General features: G+C 44.8%; 1 protein-coding gene across 2 annotated transcripts; it reads right to left on the reverse strand.

Annotated features, from left to right (window-relative positions):
- Nucleotides 1–4,500, reverse strand: TIFA (TRAF interacting protein with forkhead associated domain). 2 transcript variants are annotated; one of them, XM_082051017.1, is made up of 2 exons: nucleotides 4,385–4,500; nucleotides 1–1,400 (listed from the first exon to the last, which is right to left on the reverse strand). In XM_082051017.1, the coding sequence occupies exon 2, from the start codon at nucleotides 1,384–1,386 to the stop codon at nucleotides 796–798; it is 591 nt and encodes a 196-aa protein (XP_081907143.1). In that variant the 5' UTR covers nucleotides 1,387–1,400; nucleotides 4,385–4,500; the 3' UTR covers nucleotides 1–795. The 2 variants fall into 2 exon arrangements, with proteins under 2 accessions (XP_081907143.1, XP_081907144.1); XM_082051018.1 differs by having other exon boundaries at nucleotides 1–1,407; nucleotides 4,393–4,481.
- Nucleotides 4,501–23,765: the final 19,265 nt, after the last annotated feature.

The following is a 23,765-nucleotide window of genomic DNA, read 5'->3' on the forward strand; positions in this document are numbered from 1 at the left end:
GTCAACTCTTATCTTGGAGCAATGCCACTTTTAGAAAGCCCAGAATAATGCCACTAAAAATTTCTTATCTGGATTGTCTCAGAAATAATTTTATTCACGTAAGTGCTTTTAGACTGTAGTTTTAGAAGGCAACAAATCCTTACTGAGCAACCAGATGCTTTTATTACAAAATTTATTTGTATTTTTACATAACGTGATCACTGACATTGCATGTTTATTTACATTCACAAGCAAAAGTAGCTAACTTGGAAAAAATACATATTTTAATTCATTTTAAAAATAGAAGAAAGAATCTCACTGCAAAGTCCTTTAAAGGACTATGCTGACAAAGTGTTTCTAAGCTGCAAAAGCTGGGAAGTTACAACCTAGGCTTGAAAATACTGTTTGGAACTTAATGTCAAAAGCGAAGCACAAAATATAACATGCAGCGAGACATTACGTCCCTACTTAGCTAATCAATGCTGGGGCTAAAACACTGTTCTGTGTGTTCTGTGTTAATGCCCATTAAATATACCTTCAAGGCATGTGATCACAGTTCTTGAATTGATTCTGCTACAATGGACTTGAGTGGCCCTCTATGTCTTCTTCACGTTTATCTGGCAAACAGTGGTGACCAGAGAGCACATTTGCCCTGCTAAAAACAGTGGCAGGAATCAGTTTCTGTTGAACGAAGTATGCTCTGGTATGACTGTACTGAAAACGGTAAGACGACTGATGTACAGCAGTGAGAACAACCAAGGACAGTGGACTGAGATGACAGCCTTCCATTTCTGAAGTTATGCAGGTTCCAGATGGTCAAAATGTGCTCCAGCCTCCTTCGCCTGTATGCCATGGCTCATTTTCATCAATCTCTGTGGGGTTTTTGCCTTGGGAAGGAAACAAGGGAGAGGAAATGCCAGTCTCAGGTACGGGTTGCCGTGATGGCAGGCATCTTTCCTGTAAGATCGGCACTTCAGACAAGTGGAAGTAAGTCTCAAAATAATCCATGGACACCCCTTCTTGAGTCTCCGCTAAAATCTGGTAGTCCCCAAACAAAATGATACACTTCCATGGCAAGTCAATTTTGTTTAAATAACCCAGTTCTGTTTGGTCCACCATCAGTTTTGTTTTCTTGCTCATGTTCTTTATCTCAAAACAACATTCTGAGCTGTTCAGTTTCCTGTAGAACTGCAATGAAAACTGAATCCGAGAAACACGAGTATCCATTAAGTTGTAATGGCAGATATTAGAATCACGGCCAAACTTGGCCACTTCATCTGCCCTGACTTGTTCTCGCCTACAGAAATTCAGGCAACTAAACATCTGGTCATTTTGGCAAGGGTGGTAAAAGGTCATGTGGAGACATGTTATTGTTTCTTCAGTATCGGCTTCTTCAAAAGAACTCATGATGAAATGAGTTCCTCAGATCTACAAGAAAGAAGTAAAATCACAGCATGAAATCACTGCAGTACCAAAAAAATGGCTTCAGTGTGGCGTTAAAATACTTCACATATTTTTGCATCGTGACTGTATACAATTTATAGTAAATTGTCTGACAGTGAATGTAACGAAACCTCTGGAATGAAGAAGTGGAAGTTGAGCACACCCAGTCCATGAGAACCATCATTTCCCAGCACTTTGCCTAAGGCTCATGAGGTGACCACAGCCAAGTGCCAGATTGTTCTGTGCTGAACTCCTCCCAGCAGACAATCCCACATCCGTTGCAATGGCTGCCTAGCGCTTCAGAACTCTGAAAAACACCTGGGACTCTCAATTGCTGCCAGCTAGGAACTAGAACTAACAAATAACTTTTCTTGGTTTTGTTGTTTTGTTGTTTTCTTTTTTAAAGCTTTTCACAACACAGAGATGCTTACTTAGGAACTAAATTCTGTTGCAAGGTCTTGAGCAACTGAAGTGCAGCCAAAAAAAAAAATCTATGAGATACCTTAGGAAACACTGCGATCTGGTTCTCTATACATGCAAACTCAGTATTCTCCTGCACTGAAACTTAATCTAAAGAAAGAAAAGACTCTAGGTACTTAAAGTAGGAACCAGAGAATAAATTCTCAGTTTCTCACCAGAGAAACGTGTTATTAAACTGCATTGTTCGTAAGTGGCCATTTAACTTGAATCATACAGTGCAGATGTTTGTATTGGTTCTTCTAGATCATGGTAAGTTCCCGACATGTCATGTACCAACCCTGAGCTTTCTCACCAGCTCTATTCAGTGAATGACACTGAGAAGCAGCTTACAAATTAATCTGGTATTTTTATGAGTAGGTGAGTCATCACTGCAGTTCAGTATTCTGAATTGTGGCTTTTTTTAAGGCTAAATTACACCACTGTACATAAACTCCATGCACAGTCAATGGTTGTATGCCAGCCTGTCACTTTCTGAAACCTCAAAATTGCTTCCTTCTTAGACCTTTTAGCACAATAACAGCAATAGCTCTGACACAGTAGTTTAGCAACCTGAGCTTACTTACTGAAGTAGGCTACAACAGCACTTCTACCAAGTTTAGATGATTAGAGAAATAAAAAATTTCAGGTAGCTCTCAGAGCTCACTTTAAACGTCATTGATGCTCCTGACAGACGTACAGACAGGCACCTTGCTGGCAGGTATTCATTTACCATTTGTAAGCCACGCTGCAATGGCATCAGTACCTATTCCTCCTTCTACTCGTATGGCTCAACGCTGGTGAGCTGGAAGCAGCTCTGCGAGCAGGAGGATGGACTGTCCCTCTCTGTGCTCAGTTCTGCCCTTCCCTGCTTTGCACCACTACGAGGATGTGAGATGTCACATGAGGGCAGCTTTGGTTAAAGGGGAAAACCAAGTCAGTTCATTTACTTTGCAGCCCAGTCTACAGAGACAGTTTTCTATCTTGAGGCTTGAAACCAACACAAAAGCATTTTCTGCTTCCATTAGTATCTTCCTCAATTGGCTTCTGAAATGCAGCAGGACTGGGCAAAACACAAGAATAGAAACAGATCTTGAGAAATCTGCAGCATATACAACTGTGTATCAGAGATGTTGTCTTTATTCACGTTTTTGAATTTTACAAATGGCTACATTTATTAATTTGGAAGGTGTAGAACTGCCACTGATTGCTTTAGAAGTACAGCAGCACTCACCCATTGAACCTGGATCTCAGCAGCTCCCACAGACTCCACTATCTATTCAAGATCTGCTTGTGTGGCATCTCTAGCAACCTGAGGTCAGTTGCCAAGTCCTGCATTATTAACTGTTTATTGAGGTTGGACTAAGCATACTTTCATGTAAATACTGAAGGAGTTTCTGTTTACTAGACTGTACTGGTCAGGAGAAAGTTTTTTTTTTTTTTTTTTTTGAGAACTCTCTCTGGAGAAAGAAACATTCTATAGTTAAATCCAAGCTTCTCCTGCAACTGTAAAGCAGCCCATTGCACTGCTTTTGACTGTACCTTGAGTCAATCAGTTGTGATCCTTCCTCTTTCCCTTCTCCTTCAGTGTGTATCATTATCCCCATTTTTTGAGACAGGAAAATGACACAGAGCATTAAGAACAAGAATACCTAACTTGAGAACCATAGGGCTCCCATTTGAGCGTGTAACACGTATTCAAGAGCTGTAACTCTATACCTAGAAATTATCACTCAGGGAGCTCTACCGTTTGCTTTTGCAGATTAAAACATAAGTGTTCAATCTGTGTACCAAGAAAAAGAATAGCATCCATTTTATTATTTAATATTATATGTTATTAATTTTCATTTTAAATGACCATGAACCTTGAGGCAGGGGCAGCACAGAGTATGATTTTAAAGCACGCTATGTAAGGACAGCTATCCCTTTTGTCTCTCCAAAATGCTACGCTGCAGTCGCTGGTGTATCTTTTACAATCTGCAAGAGATGATGCAGGAGGCTGGCACCCCACAGCTTGTGTTTCAGTCTCCGCTCACCCCCGGGCGGGTTTGTCCTGCGCACTGGGCAACGCAGGTGTCTGGTGCAGGTGTCTGATGCAGCCAATGCACTGACGCCCAGCACGAAAAGCCAATGGCTCCTGGGTGAGTGTACCTCTGACAGCTCCTAACCTGGGAGCACTCAGTGTCCCAAAACCTCAATGTCACTAAAATACCATCTTTGCTGTCGTTACACGAGAATACGCCCGAACTGCTGCCCGCCCGCGGCCCCAGGAACACACCTGCAGGGCTTTGTGCCGCTCTAGAGCCTCCAGCCAGCTGCTCATCGCACGGACCGCAGGTAAGGCGAGGGCAGGAGCGCCCGAAAGCGCTCGCCACCAACGCCGCCACCTCGGTCGAAAGTGACCGAGGAAACCCCGGCGAGCATCCCGCCCCCTCACTACCCGGCTTCCCCGGCACCGCACTCGGAGCGGGGCACGGCCCCCGGCTGCCCCTCGGTCCCGCCGCACAACCTCACCTGGCCGGCCGCGCTGTCCTGCGCGCCGCGGGGAGCTGCGCTGGCTGCGGCCGCCACCGGCTCCGGAGCGCCCGCTGCGGCCGCCTGGCGCGGGGAGGTGGATCGGGGAGCGGCCCGCGGTCGCGGCGCTGCGGGCCGGTGGGTCCGCTCGGCAGCGGGACGGCCCTCCCGGCAGCGGGGCGGGGGCTGCCCGGGGCCGGGCTGCGGGGCGGGGGAGGAACACAGGAGTGCAGGAAGGAGGGGGCAGCGCCCCGGATAGAGCCCGAGGGCGGGCGCCTCCGGAGGAAACCCCCGCACCCCCTGCCTTCCCGAGCGGGGACGCGGTGGTGAGCAGCGCACCGTAAGAGGAACGCTTGGCTGACGGTGTTGTAAAATTGAGTATTTTAAAATATTCCATTATTTTCTTCCGCGTTAAACAACAGTGGTTCAGCTTCATTGCACTGCCTCTGGGAAAAAAAAAACTCGGTTTTCCTCGGCTGCTGATCTAAGCTGAGCTGGAAAGTTTCATTTTATAGTAAAACCTGAGGCAGCCCTGCCATCTGGTAGGAAAAAATGAGCAATTCTCTCTCATCCAGCAGCTTGTGTTTTTCTTATTAAGCAAGATTACTCTCAAACACAGAAAAAGAGGTAGAGCACTTAAACAGTTTCATCTCAGTCTGAATCCTGGATACCCAGTGTCCTCCCTCACCTGTGTTTGTACAGTGTTGTGCCTTGGTCAGTCCTGTCAGTCTGATTGCTTTGGCATGGGCACTGAACTACTGTGTTTGTTCATATAAATGATTTCTCATTCACGGGTTCCTTCTATTTATTCAATAAACAGGTGAATTACTCGTGGGTTGATAAGTTCCTTTGCAGTTGTTCTGTTCAATAGCTTTTATGCGTACATTGGTTAATATGCTGTATATGCCCTTCTTCCCTTACATGAGAAAACAAGGGGTTAGACTGTTCTGCAAGAAGTCACGTGAAAGCACAGAAGCACAGATTATTCCAAGTTTCTCCTTAGCAGAATGGCTTTCCTGCAGCAGGCAGGGCTGGGCGTGTGTGCCTGCACAAAAGCACTTTGCTGCCTTCTGGAAAACACAGAGTTGTGCAATCCTGCCATTTATTACATCTGCTGTTGGGTTTAATTACTGTCAGCCCTTCAGTTTCAAGAAACAGCCTGCTTGCTAGGCCGGCAGAGAGCTTTTCTGGTAGGATTATTTTGATACTTGGGCTATTGAGGTATGTCAGGACTCTTTTATTTCCCTAGGATTATATAAACTCGTATTAACTACATGTATTTTACTGGTTTATGATTTAAATATAGCTCTGCGTCATTTTGTATAGGAGATGACGGGAACTGGATTTACTGCTCCTCTCTTCCGTAAGTTCCACATCAGTCGTAATGCTGCCAGCTTCAGGAAAACAACTCCAGGTTTGCCCTGTATGAGAAAAAACTCAGGCGCTGTGTGCTCGTGGGTTTTTCGGGTGATCTCCCTGCGAAAATGGTTACGTGGTTTACTAGAGTTCGTTGCTGTACTACAATAACACCCTTTGTAATTGAAATTTCTGTGGTTAAAAGTGAAACTGCAAATAGATGTGTAAAGTTTGTAGGCTGAGCTGCACTACGTGGTGGCAAACTGCTGGGACTTGGGCCAAGGGAGTTATGTCAACATTAACCTAGTAGCTCTTGCTGCTGTCCTGTTTTGTGTTGTCTGCACAACTCCTTCCTCCCTTGAGGTTGTGATTTTCCCCAGACATGAATCTATTCCAGCATCCCTGGAGTTACCCAGCTGATAATGGCAGTGATGTAAATTTGAACCTTCCCAAGCCTGACTGCAGAGCCTGTGACACACAACGTTCCCCTGGTTTATGAAGACAGTGTGGGACATTAAAATAAAGGTGGAGCAGAGCTACGCTCTTCTTTCAAGTTGTCTTCCAGCTGATTTTCAGGCACATATATTCCTTGCCTTGCCAGTCTGTAGTGAGGAGGAAGTCCTAGAAAAAGTTATGCTCATTACTTCAAATGGATATTTCCTCCTTACGTATGTCCAGTGTGGCTTCTCTGTGTAATTATCAGTGGCACATTATTGTTTGGGCTAATTAAGTATTTGTAATGCATAGCTATATTAGGCTGGAAGACTGAGGCGGTTTTGGCTTCACCGTGGTGGTGTGTTGTTTTTCTAACAAATGATTTGTAAGGCTTTGGCTAACTCCAGAGACTAAATAGGCAAATCTGCAAAATGGAAAAATACTAGGAACTCTGTCCTGGTTTTGGCTGAGATAGAGTTAATTTTCTTGCTAGTAGCTGGTACAGTGTTGTGGTTTGGATTTGGGATGAGAACAATGTTGATAATACACTGATGATTTACTTGTTGCTAAGTAGTCGAGGACTTTTTGGCTTCTCATGCTGTGCCAGGTGCACAAGAAGCTGGGAGGGGACACAGCCAGGACAGCTGATCCCAACTGATCAGAGGGATATTCTGTACCATATGATGCTCAGTACAACGAGCAGTTGTCCAAAGGCTCTTGAATTGCTTCCCGTCATGACTGCCTTTGAAAATCAGAGAGTCAGCAAGGGTAAATATGCTCCTTTTTCTGGGAAGTCTATGGTAGGTCAGAAGAGTTACTGAAAGTGTATTCTGGATTAGTGAGTGAAAGGACTGGTTTGGGATGTCTGTGTTGGGCTGATTCTTGCTGAGTGACTCAATGTGAAACCTCTCTGCCTGAGCTTCCTCCCTATGCGTTAACAAACCGTAAGAAACCTTGCCAGAACATCCCTGGCACACGGTGCAGTTGGCATGGCTGTTAATGATCTGCCAGGCCAGTCACGAGTTAGGAGCGCCATGATAATGTTTCTCAAACACTCGGGAATCATGTCCTCTATATTTCTGTCTCTCTCGTTGCATAAAAACTGTTTTGTGGATGCATGTTTAAGGCAAGATATGAGACCAGCAGTAGTCTGGGCCATTCTGAAACTTTCTATTATTTCTCTCTGCTACTTAAGTTAACACAATTAAAGTATCCTTATCTGGTTAGAAGAACAGCGAGTCTGGGCTGATTTCAGTGATGCTGAGGTTTCACTGTGGTTCTGTACTTCCCCTGCCAAGGCCAGATTCTACATGTAGTTATTGAAACTGCAGATGTAGTGCTGAGGTTTGCCAGCAGTGTGACAGCACAGAGGTAGCTAAAGGGTAACTGTGCTTGTAAATGTGTAAATATGATTTCTATGGTTTTCTGGTGGCCTTTTTCTGGTTACCAACTTGCCTACTCACTGGTACAGGTTGTCAGTGCTGTTACCATGTGAAGACAAGCAGACGCTGTGCCATAGCGAGACCACGCTTTACACTGGAAATACTTGCAGTGGATTTGAATGCATTGGGTTTTGCTTTTGAGGCAAATACGTTGAGATGCAGTTTTTCTCTAGGGTTGGCCTCTTGCCACAAGAGAACATGAGCAATGCGTTTGTGTTTCGGTGTGATAGGTGTGAAGGATGTGAAGTGCAGCCTGTGTAGTGAGGCTGGCAGAAGAGTGCAATAGGTGAGCCACTCCGGCCCCCTCCATATTCCCCTCGCTTGTGCAGCCCCATGGGCACAGCTCCCCAGAGACGTGCGCTGATTTCTGTCTTCCCCATGTTAAATGTCTCACTCTCATCTTGCTGTGGCAGGCACCCTTCTCACGGGCCCGGGCGTGCTGGGTGCCAGGGGACACGCTGTCATTGTACATCACCTGGCCCAGAGCTGTGCTGGTGTCCTGGGGTGGCACAGGGGTGGCCTGAAATTGTCCTGCACACTTTGGAGATATACAGAGCCACGGAGGAGGAGGCACAGCCTTATTTGCTGAGAGCTGATTGCTGCTGTAGAGCCATAAAATCCAGGCTGCTGGATGCATTTGCTTGCATGCAGGCAATGCTCAGGATTAGAATCATAGAATCATTTCAGTTGGAAAAGACCCTCAGGATCATTGAGTCCAACCATAACCTAACGTAACTCTAGCACTAAACCATGTCCTTGGGAACCTTGTCTAAATGCCTTTTAAACACCTCCAGGGATGGCGACTCCACCACTGCCCTGGGCAGCCTGTTCCAATGCCTGACAACCCTTCCCAGGAAGAACTTTTTCCTAATATCCAACCTAAACCTCCCTTGGTGCAACTTGAGGCCATTTCCTCTCATCCCATCGCTTGCTACCTGGGAGAAGAGCCCAACCCCCTCCATGCTCCAGCCTCCTTTCAGACAGTTGCAGACAGTGATAAGGTCTCCCCTGAGCCTCTTGTTCTCCAGGCTGAACAGCCCCAGTTCCCTCAGCCGCTCCTCATCACACTTGTGCTCCAGCCCCTCACCAGCTTCGTGTCCCTCCTCTGCACTCTCTCCAGCACCTCAGTGTCCTTCTTAACGATGAGAGGCGGAGGGCGCTGGGTGCGCGGCGCGGTCGCAGCCGGCAGGTGGCGCTGTGGGACCGGACACGGAGCCCCGGGGACACGGGGACAGGGGCTCAGCCCCGGCCGGACGCGGGGAAGATGCTGCAGGTCTGGGGTTTTCGGTTCGGGTTCGTTGTTTCGGTTTGGTCGTTGTTTTGTTTTTAAGTGGGGAAACTTCATATTGCAAGAGCTGTTGTGGTACTTGTGAGCTAATGCCCATAGTGGCATTGTTAACTTCCAAGACCACATAACAACCTGTAGCTAGGTTCTCCAGTCACTTATTATTCCCCTACAGCAACTAAGTGCCTCGTGTTCAAACAGAAAAGAAATAGTTTCATCTCAGACGCGTGTATTCCAAATATAAAGCAAGATATTCAGCTGAATGTTAGGGGGAAGACAGAAACATGAGAAGGAGATGCATTCACTGAACTTGTAGATCCCAGTGCCAAGAACAGCCCCACAGGGTGAAGCAGAGAGCAGGTCTTCCAAAAGAAGAACAGAGAACACAGTTCCCCCTATGTTTATTTACTTCTTTCCTCCTTCTTTACTTCAGAAAAAGAGCTCTTCCATTCCCTTCCATTCCGGAATAAACTGATGAGGGAACGCATCTTGACTAGTGAAGACAACTACTTCTTACAAGGTGGACTTTGTTTATGCCACTCTCCGAGTTCTCTCTTGTTTTCTTTCTCTTTCCACATCATGATCTGCCTTTAGTCCTCCTTTTGAACCCCTCTGGCTTTTCTCCTTCACTTCTTTCTTGCCTGTCTGCTGTCTCAGTTTCTCTTCAATCTTCCCACCCCTCTTGCTGTCTGTTGTTCTTCCCTCTCATCATCCTCCTGATTGTTTTTTCCTACCCCCTCTGTTGCTCCTTCCACCCTTTGTTTTGTCACTGGGGCCTTTCTCCCCCATCTGGATTCTCTCCCTTTAATCCATCCCACTGCCCTTATTTCCACTTTCTCCCTGCTTTGCTTTTGCTGCTCAAGGCTGGACACCTGTGGAGTGATTTACAGGACAAGTGAAACCACAGTGATGGGACACCAAGAAAATAAACACTGAGAAGCAACTGGGAGATGGAACAGACTAATCTATCTGTTGGCATCATGCAGCAAAAGCCTTGAGAATTGACCCAGTAATGGGTCCTCAGCATTTCCCTCATTCTGTTGAAAGGATGCCTGCCCTCTCTGTAAATAACTGGTAGAGATCCAGGGCTAGAAAGAGAAAGCACAGTAGGGACACTGTGGAAAGAGGTGGAGATGTTCCTTGTGACTTGGAGCCTGTTCTTGTTGACAGCTCTGTCTTTGGAGAAAGGTTCATACAGCTCGGTGGGCTCCTGTAATTCCAGCTTTCATGGAACAAGAAGTGGAAAAAGAAGAGTAAGGGAGGTTCAATGCTGTGGAGCAGGTGCTTGCTTCTTGCACAAAACTAGAAGTAAATCACCTTTAAGCCCTGGTACAGAAAAGATTGTTTGTTTGTTTGTTTGTTTGTTTGTTTGTTTTAAGCTGTAACAAAGCCTGGAGTCTTAAGCATGTTGGAGCATCAAGTTTCTCAGAGAAGAGTCTTAATGGATTTCAGTAAAGCTGAAAATGAAAAAAAATAATTTGTGCAACTTGCAAACATTTTGGGGATTAGCGGTCTGTGAGCAGCTGCTGATGTAACTGTGCCCACGGGAATCCCCTGTGTCTTCTAATAATAGTTAGGAAGATGCGGGGTTTTTGTTGGTGAGCCCTGCTGGAGTTCTCTTTGTTTACCAATGACTGTGAGTCCAGCTTTCAGTTATTTTGTGGTCATCTCCCTTCTTTTGTATATGGAGGTGATTTAGCAATTGACATTTTGCTCCCCTGGTTGTGTGCCACTACAGTTCTAGCTGGCAGACACATCTGCCTATATTCATTATTTTGTGGAACTCCTCTCAAATACTTGGCACACAGATAAGACTTTTCCTTCTGTAATTGCTTCCAAGAAGTGTGCAATTCGTGTGTGATTTATTTCTTTCTTTTTCCCCCTACAGTTACCCTGTGAACTTCCCACGTGTGAACTATGACACCTTCATGATACCCCCATTTTTGAGCTTGTCAGATTCACAAGCTACGTGAGCCTGGACCTTATCGAGGCTGCGTGACACCGTGACCGAGTTCTGTGTGACAAGAGGGCATGCCAGGTAATAGAATCTTCATCTTTCACATCAAATCTCGTGTTGAAGATCTAAGCAAGAGAAGCTTGTGTTGGTGTATTGTAACCATCAAGCGAGGCATTATCAACCTTTATAATCCCACTGATCAACTGTCACCATTAAGAGACTGGCAGCATTCTTTGCAAGAACTGGAACAATAGTCCAGGTTTCCTACAAAGATTACAGTAGAGGTAAGTATCCTTTCCCTAGGTCATAACCCTTGCATTTCAGTTTGGTGTTCTCTGCTCTTCGCTATTTCCTCTTCTAGAGAACTAAACTGAGGAAGCTGCACTTTCTCAAAGTGGCCAGATACCAGCAGCAATCAAAGTCATCACAATACATAGTTCGGTTACTGGCAATTGGGAATTGATAAGATTATAATAATGATAAAATCTGTTTGCTACATTAAAAAAAAAAATCTGTTTCCTCTTGCTCTGAAGCAAATCCATTGGAGTGTAAAAACTGTGACAATTGATCTAGATGCCAGTGAAATGCTTTGGCTGAAAGCAAAAGTTTCGCAACTTCAGTGTACTGTGGAATAGCTTCCAAAATACCATCTCTGTACTTCTTTACATTAACCACATGAGGGACGGTGTGGTCCTGTCTCCTAAGTATATAGTAGTGATTCTAAATGTGTCAAATATCAACATTTTGAGTGAGATACAATTTTGATAGCAAGGAGCTTAAACATTGCATTCACCAGGGTCAAGCTTTGAATCTGCTGACTCTGTCTGTTTTAACACCATTTACATGGAGATAATTTCATGTGTACAGTGCAGACTGAACAGAATCAACTTTTCCAGGTCCCTTGTTCCTGCTCCAGCAGGGGGATTGGACTAGATGATCTATTGAGGTCCCTTCCAATCCCTAACATTCTGTGATTCAAAAGCAGTGATTGAACAAAGTTATTTTTAAGAGTTAAAGATAAGCACTAAAATAAACTCTTTTGCTGATATGTAGCAGGACCAGTGACTACACTGAATTTGTGTAGATGTTACAGTGTTAAAGATTCCACATTCTGTGCTGTGTGGCAATAAAAACTCTATTCCATTATCTCACTTTATAGCATTTAAGGGCACCCAGCTGTGAGAGATGCAACTTGCCTTGGAGGTACATGACCTTTTTTTTTTTCTTTAAAGATATATATGATCCTGTTCAGAACTGTTCTACCTGCAAAGTGTTTATGCTGTGGAGCTTACTGGCACAATACAACAATATCCATTTTCCTCAGGTGTAGGCTTCAATCACAGTGAGTTGGTGTGGTATTGCACTTGCTTTTAGCCGACATGCTAGGTGATCAAAAAATAGACCTGAAATAAACGTGAGCCTTTCCACAGGAGGGGACCTAAGGTGGAATAGAGGCAGAAAGCGAAGACAGGAGGTAACCATGTTCAATAAATATTCTCATTTTGGTATCTTTTGTCTCACTCCAGGTTATATGGTCTGTTGCCCTTTCTGATTGAGCCACTGTAACCTGCTGTAATTCAGAAGCCTTGCTGGACTGCCAGGCAGAGCCTTTGCTTGAGGAAGCAGGTGCCTGGTTCATCTTTACATTCTATTGTTCTGGTGACCCTCCCTTGGAGCAGTTGCTGTCTGATTATGTTTAGGAACGAGGTATTTGTATTGCTGTAAGCATATATGCTCCCCTTGTAAATTGGCACTGAGAGGTGATGAAGGCTGCTGTGCATCTTTTCCTTCCTATGCAGCCCCTTGCCTGGGCCCAGGGATGGTCTGTCCCTTACAGAAACTCTTGATGATGAAAGCAGGAGGATTTCACAGCACAGGGAGCATTGGTTTATGGGTCTGTGTATAGTCTCACAAGGGAACACTGTTCAATAGGCTTCAAAGTGATTCAGCCATGGCATAACCATGGCTGTGGCCACATGTAATATAGCCTGTAGCTCTTTAAAGAGGATTAGCCTTAGATCAGGGACAGCATTCATTGCTCGATTTCATGTAAAGCAGAATATGCTAATGAAATGGAAATGTCTACGGCAAACATTGCATAATATTGTAAACCCCAATATTGAGCGTTGTGTCTTGATATCTCTGCTGGAAGTCAAACTTTTGTATTCTGTGTGTTACTTGGAGAAAAACGGAAGCTTGTAATATCACCACAAGCTCTAGTTTGCAGTTTCACAAGCAAAGCTAAAAAGATAACAACAAACATTTGAGGATAACTTTTCAAATGCTGTTGAATGCTGTAATAATGTCATACTTCTCCAGCAGAGAGGAAATGCACCACATCGTAAAATATAATTTGGGTTTTCTATAACAGGTGTAGGCTTGGTTTGCTCCTGCATTCTCTCCTTGTCTGCACTTCTACTGTTTTAACTGGAATGTGTGGGTTTACACGAGTTTCAGCATCAGTCCTTCAGAGAAACAGTATTTCTGACATGCGTTTCTGAGCCAGTTCATCTTTTTAAGGTACTTTCTGTCTGTACATCAACTTCAACTGTCAGTCCAGTAGGCTTGATTTGGCTCTCCTATTTCAATTTTATGCCATTCTTTTGAATGCTTGAAGTTTAATATTAATGTAAAAAAAAAAACCTAAACAACACCATACCAAAATGTCAAGAGGACCCACAATTTGAACTGTCTCACTTAAGATGTTGCGAAGAATTTTATTTGCAGTAGGTCACGAACACCTCTCAGAAAATTGTTTTAGTGTGAGCACTGAGAAAGCACTGGCCACTTCTGAAAGCCGTGGTTGTGTAGTTGCATGTAAAGGAACCCATTCTTATAGCATTCATGTGCTGCACGTAGTTAATTAAACCTGAAATGATCTTTAGTTTTAGTGTCATGTATTTGTAAGCTTCACAGGAAATTTGTTACTCTGATATTAAGATGACCCAGTGCCTGGACTTGAAACCTTTGCACATGGAAGCTTTCCGACCTGCCATGGGTGATTTCCTCCGCACACAAGGCATTCATGTGAGGCTCGTCATCTCAGCCCTGTGATGTGTATTTGTGGTGTAGGTTTTGATGCCCATGCAGCCCACTCAGACAAATGCTAGATATAAAATACAGTGATAGACACTATGTACGCCAATGGGCCAATTTGCTTTTGTATACTTACAAGTGATGACTTGAAGTGCCTCATCCCAGTGTGCTGGGGGATAGAAGTCCAAAGAAAGCCTTTACGAAGAAGATCCTTCTGGCTCTGTTTCTAAAACATGAGCTTTCCCTACTCAGTAGTTTTTCACTCCGCAGACCTCCATATCTTAGGATTTTGTTGGTTTGGGATTTATTTTTTATGTTGGTGGATAGTGGCTGTTTGGTTTGGGAATTTTTTATTATTATTATTTTGCCATTGGGAAGGGCTTTTTTTCTGTAGACGCAGAGGGGTGGTGATACATATTCATGAAAGAGAAGTCTTTCCAGCCCCTGCTCACGTTGACAAAGACTTCGCTGTTTCACACAGCAAGCTGAGTGGAATTGTGTGGGGCCTGCCTGACCAGATTAGAGCAAACAGCAAGCTTATTCGTCCAGTTGTTAGGCTTCCCCTTCCTAACAATTTCCCCAATTGTCATTTTGACAAGGCTGTCATTAGGTGATGGCTTCTTTTGGCCATTTTCAGATAAAGATAATTTCCTTAACTTCCATTTTATTTGACAACAAGTAGTTTGGGAGAGAAAGGAAGTGCTTCAGTAGTTTGTAGATTAAGGGTTTGTCACTTCAAAGGCATCTTTGATCTAAAAATATGTGCTGTACCAAATTCATTATGTCTTTTTTTTTTTTTTAAGAACTTTTTAATTTATTGATCTGCCCCTCAATTATTCTTTTTTTTTTTTTTTGCATCCCCTAGTAGTACATGAGATGGTGATGATGAGGGGAAAGTGCCCAAATGGCCACTCTGAGAAGTCATTACCAGGGCAAAACAACAGGTGCTTTTGTTTGGCATCAAACGCCGGCTGCATCCCAGATCTGGTTTTAGCCAGAGGTCCCGCCTGCTCCAGCCATGGGAGGGATGTGCAGCTGGGTGTAGAGATCGGTTGAAAACTGGGAAGACAGAGAATATGTGTTTCATAGCAAACGGCTTATTGTGCATGTTGTGTTTGTCTGGTCACTCCGCTGGTATATTTGAATGGCCTGAAAACATGGATCTTGGGCAGCAAGTGTTTAGCAAACTGGAGTTTGTGTAGCTCGGTGGTCGGTTTTGACTCCCAGGTACCCTGCTGTGTCAGCTCCGTTCGTGTGCTTTGGCCTTATACAGTTTTCTGTGGGTGATCACCTCCCCCCTCCACCTGCCACCCCCTGAGACCCTACACCCTTACTGCTCCTACAAAAGTGCTTGCAAATGGCCTTCTCTGATAAAGCACAGCTTTGAAGTAAAGCTCTGGAGTTCCTTTTTTTGTTTGTTTTTCTGTAGGAATAATTTACTGAAGCTCTGTTCTGTGTCTGTGCTACACTAAGAAATCCCAAACGTCATTCTAACAAACAAAACTATAAAAGCTCTTTTCCTGGTCTGATTGCAACTTAAATGCTCTTCCACAAAGCGCTAAGCTCAGCTTTGGACCAGGCAGGTGCCGTGGACATTGAGGGCGTTGCTTACCTGAGCCCATCCGCCAAAGGAGCAGCATTCCTGCTCAGGTGCCTGGTTCACACTGCTGTAGGGAGACTGGGCTGTGCTGGAGGTTTGAATGTGGATCTAGAGCCGGGCTTTTGCAACACCTGCCTTAGCTGTGTCAGGCACCAGGCTTCACTTTGGCCCCTCCTCTGCTTTTTAGTTCTGACAAAACAGTGTAAATCCACCACGGCAGCCCATTACACCAGCCTCACGCAGGCTTAGATGAGGCTGGGACTTGTTCTGTATAAATATTAATATCTGCTCTACCTAATTACTTTGGCTTTTTTCTGTAACGTATTATACCCAGCCAGCTAACCGCCTCCTTGCTGCTGGAGGCTGCTCTTGATCCCATTTCTAAACAGAAACACTTGGGCTTCAGCACTGGCTGGGGTAGCTCTGCAGAGCCTGCCTCGTTTTTCTCCTTTTTTCTTTTTTCCCCTTTTGCCTGCTAATTGGCTGAGACCACCAGAATTTGGAGGACACAGATGTCACTGATAGTTTGCCTAGGGAGCACATTCATGCCCATCTGTTGCAGTCTAGAAGGCTGTTCATATATCCACAAGGCCTTCATTTAATTCTTGTCAGAAAGTAATGTAAATCCAGTTTACCTCAGAGGTCACAGCCAAGATTTATGCCAATGAGCCCCCTGCAATTTACACACACTGTAGTTGTATAGGATGAAAAGAAAGCCTTTCATGTTGGTGCATATTAACAAGAAAGCTTGCCTTAGGAGAGGCTTTTTGATTGAGGTTCTTCCTTATTTTAATACAGCCAATGCCGGTTGGTATATCCAGCTTTACCAAAAGAAAACATCTAATCTTTAAGCCGGAGAAGTAAACTAAGTAAATAAAAAACGCAAGCCCTTAGCAAATCGATTTTTTTTCTCCCCCTCCCCTTAACCCATCTTTTATCTTTCATGTGGTAAAGCCCCTGGGTGCTGCAAAGAAAGGTAAATGCTCTAGGAAAACACAAGCATGTGCGCATTGAAATAGTCAGGAAACTGAATTTGCTTTCTGTGGAAAGTGATATTAATTCGATCACTGAAACCTTTGCTAAAGCAACATAAGCATGTTTTCTTTTTTTTTTTTCTTTTCTTTTTTTTCCCCTCGAGCTGCAAAATCTGAAAATAAAGTTGAGCCTGTTGTTTTTGACACATGCAATGGGAAGCACTCCAGAAGGCTCAGCCAAAGGTGTTATACAATGTGCATGCTCCCTGTTACCTACTGAAGGAAAAATAACCAGCCTCACTGCTCAATAGCTCTTCTAGTGACAATCTTTTGTAGTTGTTTCAGTCTACATACAGAAAGCAAGGGGATCCAAAATGTCATAGTATGCACTTGTAGAGTGAAGATGAGATCATAACATGATCAGGCCTGGGAGGGTGTGCAGCTAGAACAGGTCCAGCACTGCCTCTGGGTCATGATTTCACCCCATCCCTCTTATTTAACCAAGAGACTATGCCAGCTTAAAAAGATCTTTCAAAAATCAGTGTAGCTTCATTGGCCCCAGTGAAGGTACATGCTGTTGTGTGCAGTCTTCATGTTGGGCAGTTAATTACTTGATTAGAACAATGAAATTGGATTTCATATTGTCAGGGGCGAGGATTCCTACCTCAGCATCCCCAAAAAATGCTGTCCCACCTCGTGGTGTTGTATGGCTGAAGTGTACAGGAAAGCCAGTTGAATTACACCAGAGGGAAAAGCTGGAAGTGCAAGTGGTACAGATACTCAAACTGAAAAACAGCTGTTAAAAAGAAACACTCTTAAATATTTTGGTATTAAAATTGCTTGTAAAGGCCAGCAAAGAAAAAATACCACACAAAGATGGATCAGGGTATGCCAACAAGATCACAAGAGGGTTTCAGAGTTGGGCATCTCTGCTTCTTTAGGCCTAAACTAGTTTGAGGGTGCTCCTTTCATTTATAGCAGCTCCACTCAGAGCAATCCTCCTCCCTTTTCCTCCTTCCTTTTCCCCAGTTTGTCTGGCCAGTAGATTTTGCCTTGGCAAATGCTTTCAAATGTTACAGGCATGAAAATCAGTATCATTTGCACGGTATCATAATGACTGGAGTGGTTTGGGACTAGGAGGGAGGAGAGCAAGGCATCAAAACGAAAACAGGGCTCAGATTCTAAGTTCCAGTGTAGCACTTAAAATAATTAAAATGTTTATTTGAAAGTCAAAACAGCCTCAGTCATAAATAACTATCCATTCCTCGATTGATTGTGTCGAGTCCCAACCGAGAGCTCTGGGAATAAGGTTTATTTGCTCCCTGTTGGGATTAATCCATAAATGTAGTCTCCACATGGAACTCATCAGGTCTTTGCTTCCTCTTCATTAGTCTCCGTGGAACTGGAGGGTAGCCTGAATAAGATGAAAATTAGGATAATATATTTTCAGAGAGAAAAGGTCTGTCGATCTCTAATTTGTGTTTCAGGACCATAATGCTGTGGAAAATTCCCTAAATTATGTTGTCTGAGAAACCAATGCTTGTTATGCTTGCCGTATTTGAAGTTTGAATGCAGCAACTACAACTTTTCTTAAAGCCTCCAAAGCTGATTGCAGTCTTAAACTGACTAGATTGACTCCCAGGCTCCCTTCTATCCACAGCAGAACTTAAAATTCCTTTCTCTTGACGGATCTTTTGGTCTTCTAGCCCAAGGGCTCTGAAATGTCACAGTATGGCCCGTTTGTTATTAAAGAGATCATTTCACTGTAGCCCACCCAATTCCTCCCTCCCTCCCTCCCTCTTGTTCTGAACCCCAGCTCTGATTAGAGGACAACCACAGAAATATACTTTCTCTCCCCCGGAGACCTTTGTAAAATTTTTTCATCATATTTGATGAAAGAAGTTATTTTGATCCAGGCTCCAAACAGAAATGGCACAGATTTCTTTTTTTGTTCATGATTTCTGTTTTAAAGTCTCTCAACAATTACGTCGACTATTGAAAAACACACTGTGCCAAAAGCTGGAGTAAAGGAGCTTTACTGTCACTGGAAAATGCTTAAATCCTCAATCTAATGCAAAATTGTCTTCATTATGTCTTTTGAAGGTGGTAGCTACAGCATTTGTTGGTGTGTCCTCAGAAAACATTTTTGTCTAGACAATTTTGCAACGTATCAAGCTGCAATTTTTATCACTTCAAAATTCCAGCCCCCTTAAAGTACTGTTTGTTAGGATTTAATAGCACGTTAAGAAAGCTAATTAGTAAGCATTGAGAGGGTCCCAAAGACCTTGAGGATTTTGTGCTGGTTCTGCTGTTTGGCTTTAGTCTCAGGTCCTGCATTTGCCCCAAGTCCGTAAGCTGCGTGCTCCGTTATTTTCGCGTCCCAGCTGTCATTCAATGCTACAGCTGTCACAAAACACAACTTACAAAGTGGCATCTGTGTAAAGGGTGCTGCTATAGTTTAAAGCTCTTTGGTGCATTTTAAGTTGATTTTATGATGCAAGTCATTGCCCCTAGTAATGGGTCTCAAAAGGCTATTTTCCTTCGAAGTACTAATGTACAGTTTATTGCACTTTCCTATATGATTCCAGCACTTTGTTATCATCACTGTTGTAAATCATTATTTTTTACTCCAAGTGTCCTTGCTGTTTATTCACTTCTTTGGAAAAATGTACTTGGAGAAAAAATTCTCGCTTGCTGTTATTCATGTATCACTGCTATACATCTGGCAGTTTCCCGGTGAGTTAAATCTTTACAATCCTAGGAAGGCAAGTGCTGTACTTCTCCACTAATTTAAGCTTCCCTGCTAAGCCCCATCAGTTCTTTGTGAGGCTCGCAGTCTGTGTGGCTCACAAAGCCACGGGGCCCTCCCGCTTACAGTAGAGACCCAACGTGATCTTCCCGGCTGCAGCACTGCAGCCCTCCAGCCTTTCCACGAGCTGGGCTTAAAGACTAGTTTTGGTCTTTTAACTGCAACATAGATAGAAAGTTGGAGCATGTCTGTAAGCTCCCTTGAATGCTCTTAATGCTATGGGATCTTTTTATAAAGGCAGGTGTCCCAGCACTTGTTTGCTTTAGTTCATCCTCACAGAAAGTTGTGTTTGTGAACGTGTATTTACCAGGGCCACAGGTGGCTGTCGAATGGAGGCTTCCTCCAACACACTTCTGCACACTCTTGAAATCATCTCCTCCGCTCATACAGGCCAATGATCACAGTGGATGTAAGATCCATGTGTATGTGCTTCGTGGTTACTAGAGAGGACTCCCTAGAAAATACGATTTTTGAGAAATCAGTCTCACAAAGGAGTGGAGTCAGGGCCAGATGGCAGGGATGCTTCATCCCAACTTGGGAGGTACTCACGGGACAGCCGCACACTCATTCGCGTGGGGCTGTGTAATCAGATAAATCAATTAGCAGATGTCAGTGTAGTTAACAGAGCAAGCAACAGTAGCATAGGTGTTTTACTGTGGTTATAGCAGGGCTGCTTTTGTTTTCACTGATGGATAACCATCCAACTAGATCTGGGCCTTGCAGGGTAGGAGAGGGCTCTGCCTTTCCCAATATTGTGCTTTTTGAGTGTTGTCACCAGGTTCAGATGTTTGTCCTTGCCAGCCTGGAGGTGTTTAGGGAGAGGGGTGGTTTGTGAACTAGGATGTGGACTAGGTCCTTGTGCACTGAGCACATCCCATCAGTTTGGTGATCTTTTTTTAGAATGATCTTTGGTGCTGACAGTTCAGCCCTGGGAGTATTATTTGCCTTTTCTTTGTGAGCTACCACTGGAAAAAAGTAATCTGTAACTCACACGGTGATGAACACTGTTTATTCTGTGGCAGGCATTGACATCCTGCCAGGGTACCTCTGCTCTGCTGTATCCACTGTACCACTGTCATGATGATGCGTTGTACTGAGTCAAACCAGATGGTGCTGTCCAGCCTCTGTTCCCCCAGGTCCCACCAGCCCCTGTGGAATGATGAAGGGTCAGGGCTCAGAGAGTCTTCATTGTCCTCACCAGGCTCTCCCAAGGCCCCAAGCTCAGCCCAGGGCACTCAGTCTTGGCCTGACCTACATCATAGGGTACCAGTCTCCCACCCCATCTCCTGCTGGGGTAGGACTTTGGACCACACTGTAGCTGCGTCTCCAGCCTGTGTCTGGTCTTGTCTCCTTTTGCTCCTGACGGGAGCCCCTAAATGGGCCCTGAGCCTGGTCTATCCCTTTGCCATGTGGGGGATGACTACAGCACCCAGGTACGCTCACCTGGCTCAAACCCTGTGGGACAGTGCCCTGCATGGGACAGTCCTGCTTGCTGTTAGTTGGAGATTAAAAAAGATGGAGAACACTTGATAAGTTTTTCTTCTGCTTTATTTCTTGATGTCCTGTACCAAGATGGGGGAGGGAGAGGCCTTCAGCTCTAAATTCTGCAATCATGGCCTTCTTTTGACTTTGACATGCTTAGTAGTTGTGTTCTTGGACTGTGTTGATACTGATGTGCACCCACTTTTGGAAAACATTGCTAAATCCTCTCTTAGGAAGGCATTTCTAATACAAAAGTCATTGGAGAAAAGTAAGGTAGAAATATCAACTCGGGCAGAGATATACAGGAGAAAGAAAACAGTAGAAATCTCACCTCAGTGTTTTTTTGGAGGGATGGGAACTGAACCTGAGTGCAGACTTTAATCTGCCCTTGTTGGAAGAGCTCTGACTTGTATATTTTATTTGATTGTTTTTCCTGGTGGGTTAACTTTTTTGACAGCTTTCTGACCATGGAGTTGGTTGGCTGATGAAATGGTTGGCTGGCAATGAAACCTATGCTGTTCCTCTGAGCATTTTTTTCCCTATATGGGTTTTTTATTCATTCATACAGCAAACATCTTGCAGACACTGACAAATTTGACTTCACAGCACCCAAGGTTTCTAGCTGTCCATTGACAGGCCTCGCAGGCCAAATATCAGCTGGTTTCTCTGTTCCTCTCATATATGTGGCACTGGAAGGAGAAATGAGGCACAGTGTTTGTGACTTGACATCACTAGGACATCAACAACAGATCTAAGAACTGAAGCTACCTCCTCTCTATCTCAGTCTGATGCTATACTCTTAAGGCTCCTTAATTCTTACTAGAGGATGGTTTGTACCCTCCAGAACATGCAGACTGCAGTCTGCTTTTGCAGCTGAGTTTGGTGCCAGGACCTTTTCATGCTGTGCTCTGGAGTGGAGCTGCAATAGAAGGAAGCCCTGCCAAGGTACTCCACGGTGTGGGTTGCACAGAAAGAATTTACAGCAGCAAAACACCATTGCAATCACAAAGCCAAGCCTCAGATGCTAGGAAATGTGCAGCATTTCATCAGTCTTACTCTTGTCTATGTTTTTATCCGTGGCTCTGCATCTGGCTGATCTTTTGCTTGTCCACCCTGCTCTCCCATTGCTCTTATATGCCTGTGCTCCTGCCCTCAGTCTCCCTTTTACAGCTACTCTCCCGATTTCTTCTTTCTTTGACATTTGTCTGCAAAGTCAATCACAGCCTCACTGACTAGCTCCTGCCTCCAGGCTCTTTGCTGATGAATCCCATGTTTTGCCCTGCTCCACCTGCCCTTGCATGGCAGGCTCTCTGATCCTCTCTGCTTTCGCATGAGTGCATCTCTTTTGCCCTCTGCTTTTCAATCTGGCCACGCACTCTTACTTGGTGCTGTTGAAAACAGAGGCTATCCGCCACCAGCTCCGGGATCCAGTGATCCCACAGCTGCAATAGAAAGGAAAAAATGTCTGGAAATTTATTTGCTAAAATGTAAGCTGTTTCTAGTCGGCAGAGCAAGCTGTACCTGTATGTGTTCCTTTGCACGCCCCCTCCCACTTCAGAATCTTACAGTTCCCAGCTCTAAAAGTGTTTTCATAGAGGCTGTTTCTGACCACATTGCTTCGAAATTGTGGGAGCAGTTTTCTAAGTAAGACGATCACCAAATTGGGGGTGGGGGGAAGTGTTTCTTCCATGCTTCGTTTTTGAAAAATGCTTGCTTGTTTTGGCAGATGCCAAGCTGGATACCTGGGGTTTTCTCTACACCACCATTGGCAATGTCACAAGCACCTGAAGGACTTGCAGTAGAAAAGATATGGCAGGCCACACAGCCAGGGGGATGTACAGAGAGCTGGCCTTGGATAAAAGCAGTCCAAGCAGATTCTGGCAGACTTATGCTACTAGGAGCTTCACCCCAAGATTACTGGAAAGGATTTGGTGCTGGTACCTTGCACATCACGTGCGAGTTGTTCTGCAGCAGCCGCAGTGTATCCAGAGTGTGCATGTGGCTGCTACCAGCTGATCTCAGCCCTGATCCGTGGGTGCTTCTGGCTCCTGCCTCGAAGGATGCTTGGCAGCACTTGTGCCAGGAGCGCGTCCTGAGGGTGGGGAGAGGCACAAGGAGGGGAGGCAGTGGTGTGGCATCAGTGTGAGAGGTGGGAAGAAGTGGTTATCAGGTTTGGAAGGGCTCCGGACAGCTGGTCTGATGGTGGGAGACCCGTCTGTGACAAAAACAAGCCTCGTGCATTTCATTAAGACTGTCAAAAGCCCCAGTCCCTTCTGTATGTCACAAAGCTAGGGCAGCTCTGATTAATGCCAGCACTTGTCCTGCAGGCCTGTGACTTTGTGTAGCTCCTGGTACCTACTACATCATCAGCAAAAGGACCATTAATTCAGGCGGGCTCCTTCAAAGACCGTTTTTACTTGACTACCTCAAGCAAATATTGGTAGGACACCATGTTGCATGGCAGGAGTGGGGATAGTGTGAGGGGAGAGAGTGATGTGCTCCCGTGCCTCAGGGTAAAAGAGGTGGCCTTGTGGTTTCCTCCAGGGTTTGGGAAACGTACACAGCATTCTCCGTGAGCTCAGAGCACACGTGGGTCTGCCATTCAGTCCAGGCTCACAGTGTACGACAGTCTGAGCCTCCCAGATGCAAGGGGCTTCAGCACACCCTGGCTGGTCACTTCCCTGCTTGGGCTTTCACAGCTCCATTGAAAAGCGTCTTTTCTCCCTGGTACCTCAGAGATGTTTGCCTTGCACAGTTTGTCGCCAAGACCCTGCAGTAATTTCACACACTCCTCTAATAAAGTCCTCCGAGGCTGTCATGTATTTTCATGTATTTCCCCTATTATTTCTCCCTGCTTGAGCCTTTCAGATAATTGATGATACTTTAGTTAATCATTTTCCCCCTCTTTTGTTCACCAGGTACCTCAGCCTTGAAGGGATCCTTTTCATTTAGAATCCATGTCTTCTCTTAAGTAATTGATCACTGTGCACCCGGGGA

The sequence above is a fragment of the Streptopelia decaocto genome (genome assembly GCF_964273445.1).
Source record: "Streptopelia decaocto genome assembly, chromosome: 4".
NCBI classification, from domain to species: Eukaryota; Metazoa; Chordata; class Aves; order Columbiformes; family Columbidae; genus Streptopelia; species Streptopelia decaocto.

Excerpts from the sequence above, each read along its gene's own strand:
- TIFA (XM_082051017.1), bottom strand. The coding sequence starts at position 1,386 with ATGAGTTCTTTTGAAGAAGCCGATACTGAAGAAACAATAACATGTCTC.